This window comes from Lonchura striata, chromosome 1, assembly GCF_050655825.1.
Source record: "Lonchura striata isolate lonStrDom1 chromosome 1, ASM5065582v1, whole genome shotgun sequence".
Taxonomy (NCBI): Eukaryota; Metazoa; Chordata; class Aves; order Passeriformes; family Estrildidae; genus Lonchura; species Lonchura striata.
The window spans coordinates 46013808-46026926 of record NC_140703.1 but is presented as its reverse complement, the minus strand read 5'-3'; the positions used below and the strand labels follow the sequence as shown (position 1 = coordinate 46026926).

The following is a 13119-nucleotide window of genomic DNA, read 5'->3' as shown; positions in this document are numbered from 1 at the left end:
GTGCTCAATAAGCTTTGCCTCTCTTTTGTTTGGAAAGCTGCTCTGAGAATCAGACTCTTTTCCACAGAGAATTGGGCAGAGAAAAATCCCAATAAAAGGAACCGTTTCAATGTTCTGATTGATGGCATTTGAGACTTAAGTATTTTAAAGTTACATCCTGGCATAGCTTATTTCTTTAAAACATACAACACAAGTTGTATGTGAGCAAAATTACTAAAATTATCTGCACAGAGAAGACTTTTCTCCTGGAATAATATGCAGTAATTATTTTAAACTACAAACTAATATAAATTATTACTAAATAGCTGAACTATTTCCTTGGCATTGAAAACTTAACCAAAACGGACAATTCTCAGAAGTGCTGCAGAGCACTGCCAGGCCTGGAAGGTTTTTATTACTAAAATTATGACTGGAATATTTTCCACAATTCTTCCCCTCAGTTTTAGTACCTTAATACTTAGCAACTACCACTAAAATTTCCCCCTATTGCCCTGCTCACTGTCAGACCTTGGTGCCAGATATGCCTTCTGTCAGTTCCTTCCTGTAAAGAAACCACATGGGGGAGAAGGTGAGAGGGAGAAAAGCTTGCAACGTAGACATTTGCCTTTACGCAATGTAGACACTATGCAATGTAAACCTAGTGCCAGCACACAGGAACCCAACTCTTCCTGCAGCTGTGCCACAGAGGTACCCTATCCTTAGGGAGCACTGGGGTTAGGAAGTCAGTAGCCTACATCTCTGTGCAGACTCCAGGTCTTTAGCGCTTTCTTTCATCCCACAAGTCCCACTACAGTGATGGATATTTCTGCAGGGTCTTACGGGCTCTGGCAGTGGTTAGTCCCACTTCTCCCCTAGGGCTGTGCAGAGATGGAAGAAATTATCTGTGTCCTCCTTCCACCCTTATCTTGTGCAGCCCTCTCCCTCGTGACTGACTTTATTGCTAAAGCCAAGGAGGCTCGGTTTGTGCTTCCACGATTTTCCACAATTTTCATAGAGCAGGAAAACTCAGTTTGCATAGATTGCACTGATTTGAAGCTACAGCAATGAGGAATGGCAGTAATTGAACTATAGCTGAAATGCTAGTTTCTTTACCTAGACATTGCTTTTATTTACGATGCACAGGTTTTGGGTTTGCTACTTCTACTGTTACCTTTCTGTAGAAGTTCTTTAGCTGCAAGGTGAGCCTTTGGCAGCCTGTGATCAGTTAATTTCAGTTTGAGCTGCCCTTGCAGCCTGTGAGGCAGCGGGGGCTGCTGTCAGCTGGCTCCCAGGGAGCAGTCACCTCTCTGCTGGTTACACACTGAGATCCATCCCTGCATAACTCAGGCCTGGCCTGAAATGTTACTTTCTCTGAGAAGTAAATGAATTAAATACTTGCAAAGACAGCAATCCACTCTAGCAGTTTAGGATTGGGATTTTAAATCCCTCAGTTTGAGTTTAAATGAAGATTTACCTTCCCCTTCATAAAGAGCTTGCTGCTACCAATAGCCTCTGTGGGTGATGGACGATTCCTCTTTTAGAATTTTAATTTCATTCACTTATTTGAAAGATAGTCTCTAGACTCTGAGAAATGAGCAATGCATTGTTTTGTGATATTTAATGATTTCTTAAACAGTCCACCATGTTTGTGGTAAAGTTCCATGCCCATGTAGAGAATAAACCCTCAGCCTTCCTTCTTTTGCTTCAGGACTGAATAAAGGCTGCTGAAATTGCTGTCCCAGCTCTGTGTAAAAAGCAAAGGTGGAGACTTGGAGGAGCTCCTATTGTGCTGGGGTCTCCAGTGAGGGAAAAAGCACTCTTCCTGGATGTTAATTATGTAAGAAGAGAGCAATGAAGCACGTACTCCCTAAGGAAGCTGAAATGCTGAGACTGAAATATCTCTGATCATGGTGCATCCAACCTGCCCTCGCTTTCAGACAGGCTTGGGTACCAATAGCCATTTGTCTGGGGCAGAAGGGATCTCAGCACAGAGCAGCACAGTGTGCCTGGGGGCTCAGTCAAGCCTGCATCATTTTCTGTGAGCACAGGACAGTCGCCAGTTTGAAGTTAGATTGGTGAGTCCATTCCATACTAAAGGCATAAATTAACAAAATAAAACCTAAATATTTTCCTTGGTTGATTCCTATGGTATGAGGCTAGAGTTTCTGTTTCTTACATGGGACAGATACAATTATAAGCAAGCCAAAATATTTTAAGAATTAATATGTAAAATATTTTAATGAGTATAGGAAGATATTTACTCCGCTTTATCAAACTTAAAACAAAAGCAATGAAAATTTAAACATTTTAGGAGTCAAAAACAATACTTTTTATCAGTTCACTTGCCAGGCCTATGAATCTAAATAAAGCCTTTGTCAGGGTTTATTAACATTTTTCATTTCCTAACTGGGATTGACCAAATCTTAATTTGCAAAGTTTGTGCTTTCTTATTAAAAATGTTACATTTTTTAATTTGGCTACCATGTAAGATTTATCTGATTTCTGTAATTTCTGGGAAATTAGTTCTGTTGTCAATATTCATGCTTCCTTGGGGGTAAAAGAATATATGTGCACTGAACTATCACCCATTCTAAACCTTATTCAAGCTGTTACTTAGATATCATCTTGCAAAACATCTGAAAAGAAAATAATGCATTTTCACAAATTATATGTTTATCAGCCATTTCTATCAACTGCAACTGTGTAGTGAGAAGATAACAGCAGTGGTTTAATATATCATAAAGACAGACAATGTTTGAAAGTACATGTTAATCTACATTTTTAGGAATTACAAATAAGACAACTATGTGCACGGTACTTTAAAATGTAGTGAACTTCTCTTCTAGTTGCACGGCCAATACCAGTTCCTTACACAGTTGAATCTGGTTAAAAGCTCTATTCCCAGTGTAATAAACATGACACCACAGGTACAACATTGACAACAGAGATTAAGGCTCTGTTCTGATGATTGTTTCTCTGTGCATCCCTCCCCTCCACTCCCCTCTTCTCCTAGTCCTTTCCCCCATATATAACCCATTTTTTTTTCATACAGAATGAAAAGTTCATTGGCTCCAGAGTATTCAGGAAGAAAAATTTGAGATACAAGATTTTAATCTAAAAATAATGAAATATGCAATGAGATGTAGATTCACAGCAATACCTGGCACTAATAAGGCTGTTTTATTTTTTTTTTGTTTTGTTATTATTATTTGGGTATGTCAGAAGAAACCAGTGTCTACATCCCATGTTGCTGAACACTCAAAACCACATAGTGCACAGAGGATAGAGTCCAGGACTGAAGATCGTATAGTCTGATTTGGTCTCAGCAGTTTTTGTGTATTTGAGGAAGAACAATCATCTCTATATTTGAGATACAGGTGAGGTACAAAACCCACAAATGCTCAGAAAAGCACAGTGAACCAGTGGTGAACTTTGGGTCTGTTGGCTCCCTGGTCACTAATTTATTAAATTAAATTATTAATTAAATAACAAAAATGTCTTCTGAGGAGCACAACATAATCCTCATATCATAAATCAGTGTTAAATGCTCACAGCCTGATTCTGCACTACTTTTTGGCATCTGTAGTCATGTTTACTTTGTAAAGAGGGCTTAAAATACCCTACAAACAAAGATGATTTGGTGTCAATACATGTAGTTTAATAGAGAATCAGGTTCACAGCAATTACTCTCTGGCATGCTGAGACTAGAATTATCTGTTCTATTTGCTAAAGAATTAAGGCTGATTCCTGTTTATATTAAGGCCTCTGTATCCTTCCATTATAGTGTAATTTTGCCTCAGTGCAAGTAAGACACAGGCTTTAGAAAAACTTAATCTTCTAGCTCCCTTTGAAGTCAATGATTTTAGTTGCCCTAAATGTATAAAGTAACTGCTACCATACAACCTGTCTCCATACTACAAAATATTTGAAAAAGATTGTAAAAGAATGTAAAAATAACTTGAGGTAAAACCAATCATATGCTTGCTGAAGAAGAAAATTAGATTAGATAGACTTGTTGCCTGATCTTCAAAAAGGAGAATTGTGCATGATAACACACTTTTATATGCAGATAACTGGCTTGATGTTTGGTGGCTATGATTATGACAGATAAATTGTAGATGCTTATTAACTCTGGCAATCAAGTAATCTTTTATACTACTGCAATAAAATAGAAATAGATTTATTTGGTATTTACGTGCTAGACCTAGTTTGCATAAAGCTAGTGTGTGTTATATTCAGAGGAGAAGGAAGATGACTCCAAGCTCAGTAAAATGCTACATGATCACAGATTTCTCCTGTTGCTGTTATTAAAAGCTATTATGGATTTCTTTCTTAGAATAGGAGTTCTCTTACTTTGCTCTCTGTAGATAAGCATTATTTTAGAAAATATTTCCTCTCCAAATGCTCTATGTGTAACAGTTTTAGTTTAAAACCTTCAATTTTTAAACAACAGTTTAACATTTGCTGGCTAAGAATAAAACTCTCTTTGCTCTATTCAAATTTAAGGCCTGGGTTCCCATGGGTTGCAGCACTTTCTAACTTTTTTTTTACTTCTAGTTAGAAGTAGGTTTATTTTTTAAAGCTAATATGGAATTTGTTTGTGTAAATTAAGGTAATTCTGTAGATATCAGTGTGATGTTGATAATTACCCAGCTGAGGATCTGGCCACTGAAATATAACTCCAGTGATTGGGAAAGCTGTTTTGTACACAAGTCAAATAACAGCTGGATCATACATGATGTTATGTTTAGTTTCTTTGACAATTCAGAAAATATGTAATAATAAATTTCATTGTTTCTATTCCCCATTTTTGTTTACAAATAAATCATCTTTTCTAAAACTTTCTTTAGTAAGGCTTGTACTCATTGTCATATCAAAAATGGTTGCTATTGGAGCAATCTTTCAGTTTGTTTTCCTTAGAGTTAACTTTATTATCAAATTCTACAGCATTCTAACTTTAATGGTCATTAGCAACCCTGCACTTGAGTAAAGAATCACATTAAAAAAGTATAAGGTATAACATTTTCTTGTCCAAACCTAAAGCAGGATGAACAAAAGTAATGAACTCATCTGATCCTCATCTAACAAGACTTGATTTTAAACAGTATTCAAAATACAAGGCCCAAGCAACGATGTTGTCATGATGATTATTGCACTTTCTCAGTGTCATTGCTATAGAACTATGTTTCCCTTTAGCAATATATAATTTATTTGCCTGAAGACCACACAAAGTTCTTGTACTCTGTAAAGGAAAAAAAGCACTTAAAGTGATGGACTATAACCTAGACAGAAGGATACAAAACCAAATTACCGTTCTATGATTCAGCTATGCCGTGATCTAATATTGTTTCAAAATTATTTTTCTGTCATTTAGATTGGCATCATCTACTAAACACCCCATGGGCTCTTTGGCATGCTACAAACTCAGCAGATGCACTGTCTCCTGGGCTTTACAGCTTCTTCTGATGAATGTACAACATTTGGAACAAAGCCACTTTTGACACCTTCCCATCCATCTTGTATTGAGATTTCTCCATTTTTTACAAGTTCATAGATATCTCGTGTAAGAATTGTAAAGGACTCTTCAACATTTGTGGCATCTTTTGCTGAAGTTTCTATATATTTCATACCACAGTCCGATGACAGTTTTTCAGCTTCTTCTCTTGTAACCTCACGCTGTGACACTAAGTCACATTTGTGTCCTACTAACAGGAACACAATCTGAAAGGGCTGCACATGCATTTTTGCTTCTTCCAGCCAGTCCTTCACATGTTCAAAAGATCGTCGATTTGTGATGTCAAATACTAGAAGGCCACCCACAGAATTGCGATAATAAGAGCGTGTTATTGATCTATAAAGGAGAAATAAAAAAAAATGCATTTTCACTTTATTAATAAAGTAATTACTTTTCCATATGGCAGTATGTTTTTATCTTTTATAAGTTTTATTAAATAACTTTCCTTTTTTAAAGCTGATTGAAATGTATTAATTTAATCTACTAGACTACTACTTTATTTCCTACATTCAAAATTCACTTTCTCAACATTCATGAACCCAACACCTCTAGGGCAAATATTGAATGCTGAATTATTTTGTAAAGTGGTGTTTATTAGCAACTGTGGGACATGTTCACAAAAGAAAAGATATATACTTTTGGTGTAAAGTCTGAGTCCTTCAGCTTCATAGAAACATGCACTTCACTTTGTTATAATCAATTACTTCAGACTGAAGTATGCACACATATGTCAAGAAACCTGGAGCCCAAACTTGTCAATGTTCAAGCATCTCCTTTTGCATTCCTTGCAGAAACATTCTTTAAAATAATGATTATATAGCTAATCATAACTCTTGGTGCTTACAGAAGTCAACAGGTAGCAGGCAGAGAAAGGAAACTCCCTGAATAAAACTACCCAAAACTTTTGAGTGAACTGGGCAAACGCAAACTTATTACAGTCAAGGGACACACCTACCTCCAATATCCTCCTCATACAGAGGTTCAAAAGCTCTTTATATTTTATAAATTTACAATTTTTTGGCATGAGGGCTGGCAAGAGTTATTTTCTAGTTTTAAGCCCTCTAAGCTCCAGAACATTCACTGAAAGGAATTTGGAAGTAGGAAACTCTTCTTCTGGTTGAAAAAAAATATTAATGTGCTCTAGAATAAAGAAAAAAATTAGACTGTAGAGAGAAAAAGTGAAAGATATAGGAACTAAACCATTATTTTAAGTCTCTAATCATGAGCAATAGGAGACAATGGAGAAGGTGAGAAGAGACATTTTAAAGGAAGTGAAAGCCTACCAAGGAACAAGCACTTGTTGCTGGCATAAATATATAACTAGTGTATATATAAGTATTCTCCAAATGAAATGAGAAGCACAATCTCTAAACAGTCATTATTTGAAATCATAACCTATTCTAAGAATTAATTCCATTTTATCTCGTGATTATGAAGCGCATGCTGATGCCAAAACCTCAAAACTTTTGGAAGCAGGATGAACTGTGCACAATAGCACAACTTTTTATAGCAGTAACTCCCTCCAATTCTTAGTTAATCACATTTCATAGAGTTTTGATGACAATTTGAACACAGAGGTATGATTAGCAGCAATCGTCCTATTACAGATAGGTAAATGCACAGATAAAGAAGACTTAGATTTCTTGGCATATCCAAAGTCATTTAGTGACGGCAAACAGCATTTGAAATTGTTTTATTTAGATAAGAGGGAGGGACTGTTTCTCCTAATGCTTAAAAAGGTCTTTTCTACATTCCCAGAAACAGAGTCTATGCAGTGTCCCTCTGAATGTGAAGACAACAGGATCTTAACCTCAGATTAATTCAAAAGGGCTGGATATGAAAAATGGCACACTATTTCATAAAATTGTTTAAGAACATAAGTGAGAGGTATCACATTTTGTGAAGTATTGAATACAGGTACCATAAGGATCTGTTTCTGGTTTTCTTAACCCTTTTTTTTCCCTCTAGAGTGTCTGCAAACACAAATGAAGGCAGAAAAATAATTCAAGTAGTTCTAGTAAGAGCAAATGTGGATGACAAAAATAGGATTTGATATGGAGAAGCGAAAGCTAATGCAAGCTACTTTCATTTAAAAAAACCAAAAACAAAAGCCCCAAACAACCCTGCCCCCACCCCAAACCTTGAAAAAAAAGAAATGCATTAGCCAGGAAAGAAAGTAGGTTAGTATTGAAAATGCAATGCATCATCTGTGAAGTATTTCTATATAAAAAGATCACGTATCTATGAAGTACTGAAACACATCCCTCTGTGTGTTTTTGGATGTTTATGTACAGCAGTCAGTACCCTCATCTCTTGCAAGACCCTTCTGCAGAGACGTACTAATTTACAGTAGCTGATGCTCTAAGCCATTATATTGAATTATGTGTATGTATTGCTTTTAATGGAGATGACTAAAAAGTATCCTGTAACTTTGTGCTGTACATCACAAAAACTGGGTGAATATGTTGGAGAGGCAACAGTCATTTTTTCTGCACTTCTCGTATGTATAATTTGAAACTAGTTTTCTTATTACCAAAAAAAAATTGTATAACAGAGAGTCTTTAGAAAACAGCAACTCAAGAAAAAAAGCAATACAAAAAATTTAAAGAAACATTGATACATACAATATCATGTTATGTGGCTTCCTAAAATCTGAGAAAAGGATCATAGAACCACAGAATCTTTTAGGTTGGGGAAAAATCTTTAAGATCATTGACTGTTAACTCAGCACTGCACAGTCCACCACGCTACCACTTCCTTAAATTGACACACCTACATATCGTTTAAATAACTCCAGGGATGGTGATGCCACCACTTCCCCACACAACTTGTACCTGTGCTTTTACTTCATAAGCCAGCAGTGCCATGGCAACCAGAAGGGCCAGCCCTGTCCTGGGGGGCATCAGGCACAGCATGGCCAGCCGGGCAAGGGAGGGGATTGTCCTGCTCTGCTCTGCTTTGGGGTGGCCTCACCTCCAGTGCTGGGGGCCACCATATAAAAAAGACATTAAACTAGAGAGTGTCCAAAGAAGGGCAACAAAGATTATGAAGGGCCTTGAGGGGAAACCATAGGAGGAGTGGCTGAAATCACTGGATGTGTTCAGCATGGAGGAGACGAAGGGGAGACGTCATTGCAGTCTGCAGCTTCCTTGTAAGGGGAAGAGGAGGGGCAAGCACTGATCTCTTCTCTGTGGTGGCCAGGACCTGAGGGAATGGCCTGAACCTGTGTCAGGGGAGGTTTAAGTTGGCTATCAGGAAAAGGTTCTTCACCCAGAGAGTGGTTGCAGAGTTTAAGAAGCAATAGGACTATGTTCTCTGGCATATGGTGTGATTCTTGGAGTCATCCTGTGCAGGGTCAGGAGTTGGACTTTGATGGTCCTTGTGGGTCCCTTCCAACTCAGGATATTCTATGATTCTCTGTATAATCACATCAGACTGTGGCTTTAGGGAGGCTTTAAATCAGGCACAGTGTTTCTTTTTCATTGTGATCTTGCTGATCTTTAACAGATGAACCAAACTTTCACTAAAAGCTTTATCTAATTTTGAAGAGTTATTTTTATACTATGACTAAAGACTACATTGTAATGTAATAATTTTGAAAATACATATTGCTTACCGAAAAAGAATAGGATAGTATTTTATTTTCAAGATGTGCAAGAAACAGAATGTGTTTAATATCCTAGTCTACTAAAAAGTGCATTAATGGAAGCACCCCCACAATATTTTGCCCCTACTGAAATGAATTCTCAGTCTTAGCACCATGATCATTTTATGGCATTGGTGGTTTCATTATTTAAATATATTATTGGATTTAAATATAGGAAAATTAAACAAACAAAAAAGCCATAGCAAAGTAGATGATGTAAAACACAGGCAAAGTAGTAGATTGCTCTAAATGACTGATCTGAAGATAGAAAGAAACTGAGGTTGTGCCCTTTATTTACGTTAATCTGCATTAATGACCTGCGTATATATTAAGCCGGTCTGTAGGTTCTTGTTCTAAGATGTTAGAGTAAGATGTTAAAGGTGTTACTGATTGTCTTGTTATTGTCCATGTGGCACCTCAGACAATGAAAGATTCTGCTTAGTGATGCCTGATTGATGTCAAAATAAATATATTCAATAGCTATTTCAGGGCATGTTAAAGATGATTTCTAAGTCAATATATGAAATCCAGTTCAAATACAGAATCATCAGTGAGCTAGAGACATGTAAGAATTTTCCCCAAATAATTCCTCCAAGGAAGAGGAAGAACATGACAACTTTCAAGAGAGTGTGATGGCAGGTGTGTCACATCTTCCTTTCCCCCTGGGAGTGTCCCTAATGCCTAGGACCAAAAGAAAGGTGTTATTATGCAGCCAGTAGTTTTCCCTGCATGCAGAGAACTCCCCAGGGAGCTTTAAAGACAGGTTTTACCTCCTCTGAAATCCCAAGCGAGGGATTTTGCAAGTGAGCCAGAGCAGAACTGGAAATGAGAACTGCAAACTGCTTGGTGTTCCCCAGTATTAGATAACTTCTTGGAGGAATTAGCTTTTCCCTAAGATCATCTTCACTTGTGATCTGTAGTGCTCTCCATTAGCAGAGAACAGAATGCAACATTGTAACCTGTGGTGTAAGGTAGTAAAATATTTATCATTTATTTGACTAAACATAAAACAGACTGTACAATAAACACTATTATATTTAGTGCATCAACTGACAAGAAAGTCTCAGCAGAAAAACAAATGCAAAGATTTATAACTACTTTCTTCAGGTTGTATCTTCTGAGTATTAGAAAAAACAAAGAGGCAAATCTAAGAGCAGCTGACTGCATGACTCATCAGTGTATATTCCCTGAGCATTTCGGGGTTAAAAGATTTTGATAATTTGATTTTAAATGTATGCAGAGTTCTGTACACTAGCATTTCTTTAAGTTGAATGTCTTGTCATTGGCCGTCCTGGTCATTTGTCAGCAAATTCAAAAGAAAGAGATTGTACACTCTTAGTCGCTTATTTACAAGTATTCTACATTCTGTCTGGAATGCACAGAGGGTGAAAAATGCTAAGAGCTTTACATTAACACTGTTAATTTCTTTGCTAACCCTTCAGAAGCCTATCGGCAAAAATACATCTCAAGTTGTGACTCATGCAAGCCTAGGAAAGTTGTTTGTTGTTTCACTCTAATGATTATTATAAAGAAAAAAAAAAGGTGTTCCCCAGTAAAACAGTGCAATCCCACCTCTTCAGCTGGGTGTGGGCATCAGCACCACCGTTGCAAGAGAAAACAGTGAGTTTAGAGGAATTGATTCTGGCCAGTGAAGGGGCCCATTTTAATCCTCCTCCTAGCATTCCAGTAACAACAGGTGTGTGGGTGAAGTACACAGAGATGGGCTATGTGCTTGCTGATGCCATGAATTCATAGCTATTGAACCCCAAGTCCAAACTAAAATCCATGCACAACTTGCCTGAAGTGGCAAGCACTACAGATACAACAGAGACACAAGAGTGAGTGAGTGACAGTATCAACTTGTAAACTGGGAAATGACTGAGACTTTTCTGGGGGAGGAAAAGAGGGTAGTTTTGCTAGTGTTTGTAACAGATGGGAGAAAGGAGAGTATTTAATACTCAGTGCAGCATTTGAGCTAGCTTAGCTACATTATAAATGGTAGCAGTAGTAGTGAGGACTCCTGGCCAACATGAGTGCACAGCAGGTGCAGAAGGCAGACAAAACACTGAAATAAGGGACTGTAGCTGGTTGCCCAGTGGCTTCCACAGTGCCATGGCTGCACTGGTGCAGTGTTGCTGTGCTGGAAGGCAGAAGAGCTGGGAGGTGGCCTGGTCTCCAAATTGCATGGGAGAGTTAATTGCAAAGCAAATTACTGCAGGGGAGGATGAGTTCAGAGGTGATGACAAAGTAAGAAATGCAGAGTTAGGCAGAGGCCTCTTGCAGCAATGAAAGAAAAAAACGTGGAGGAGGGATTGCTATGTTCGGTCCAGGACTTCAGGGGAAAGATGAAGGAGGGAAGAAGAAACAGGATAAGGGCACTTGTTACCCTACAGTGAGAGCTGAGAGGAGAAGGGTAGCTGTTCCTTGGTGTGCCTGAAAGGAAAGGGTGGTGAAAGCAACTCCTGGGAAGGAACTCGTGGACACTGGGGCAAGAAGGATGGTGGGCCACAGGGCTAGGACCACTGGTGGGCAAAGAGGTGGAAAACTGTTTGGGGCACAGCAACCAAATGGGAGCAGGGAAATTTTGCAGAGGGGAAAGGCAAAGTCCTTGGGGCTGGGGATGTGTCAGATGAGGAGGGTACAGGGCCGGGGGAAAGCAGGGCGTGCCCGGAGGACGGCGGATTTGGGGAGAGGGCGGGAGGGGGTGTGGGTTAGATCCCAGGTCCTGTACCTGAACCGCTCCTGCCCCGCCGTGTCCCAGAGCTGTAGCTTGACCCTCTTGCCGGGCTCGATCTCTACCAGCCGGGAGAAGAAGTCCACTCCCACGGTGGGGTCGGAGTGCAGCGGCCCCGGGAAGCGGCCCTCGGTGAAGCGGTGCAAGAGGCAGGACTTGCCCACGGTGGAGTCGCCCAGCACGATCAGCCGGAACTGGTAGATCCAAATCGCCGCGTCCATGGCGGCCCCGGCCTGGCCCGGCTCTGCCTTGGGGCTTTTCCCGGGGCTCCCGCGCGGCCGGTGCCTGCACCGCGCCCCGATCGCCCCCACGCCCGGCATCGGCGCGGCGGGCGGGCGGCGGCGGGCGCTGCGCGCGGCCCGGGGCGCCGCTCCCGCGGGGGCAGGACGGAGCCGCTCCGCTCTCCGCTCCGGGCGGGGGCCGGGAGCCGGGTTCCCCCGCCCCGCTCCCGGGGCTCCGCGCCGTGGTCCCTGCCGGCTGCCCGGGCGGGGCGGGGCGGGGCGGGGCGGGCGCTGTCCCTTCAGCACCGCGCTGCCCCGCTCCGGCCGCGGCTCCGCGCCCCCGCTGCCCCGGCTGCTGCCGCCGCTGCCGCCGCCCCGGCCCTGCCGCCGGTGCGCGCTGGGGCCGCCTCTGCCGCCCGCTGGGCGGTGGCGCGGCCGAGCCGCCCGCCGGGGCCGCCCTCCCACCGCGCCGTCATGTGCGCGGCCGGACGGGCCCTCCTCCGCCGCGCCGAGCGCCGAGGGAGCGCTGCCTTGGGGCTACAGCCCGTGCCCAGCGCCCAGCTGCCCCCGCGGGCAACAAGTTCGTGGCTGGGCCGGGAGAAGGGGGATGCTGGGGCAGGGCGCCAGGCCGGCATGGAAAATCGTGGGAGAGAGATTGTTAAAGCATGACTTCTGCAAAGAAATTGGGAGCAGAAAGGAAATACTGGGCGAGGTGTGGAGGAAACAGATCGGCAGGTGAAAAAGGGGCACGGACCTGGAAAGGAAGGTGTCTGATGGGGTGGGAGCTGGGCAGGCCAACAGATAGAGAGGAACAAGTGCCAGATTGTAATGATGTGCTGGGAAAGTGGCAGAAGGGAAAAGAAGAGTTAGCAATCTATTTATCCCCAGAGAGAACCATACAAACTGCCTAGAGAAAGGACATAATACTGGAAATGACAGGGAGATACGCTCTTCATTTCCCAGTGGAACAAACTGCTTGTATTTAGCCTTGGTGGAAGTGCCTTTACCCAAAGTAATAGAAGAA

At 41.2% G+C, this 13119-nt stretch overlaps 1 protein-coding gene across 1 annotated transcript; it reads right to left on the bottom strand.

The window, feature by feature from the left end:
• Positions 1-2683: 2683 nt before the first annotated feature.
• On the bottom strand, positions 2684-12379 carry RAB39A (RAB39A, member RAS oncogene family). The gene is made up of 2 exons (XM_021529408.4): positions 11872-12379; positions 2684-5830 (listed from the first exon to the last, which is right to left on the bottom strand). The coding sequence occupies exons 1-2, from the start codon at positions 12192-12194 to the stop codon at positions 5404-5406; spliced, it is 750 nt and encodes a 249-aa protein (XP_021385083.3). The 5' UTR covers positions 12195-12379; the 3' UTR covers positions 2684-5403.
• Between the last annotated feature and the right edge of the window lie 740 nt (positions 12380-13119).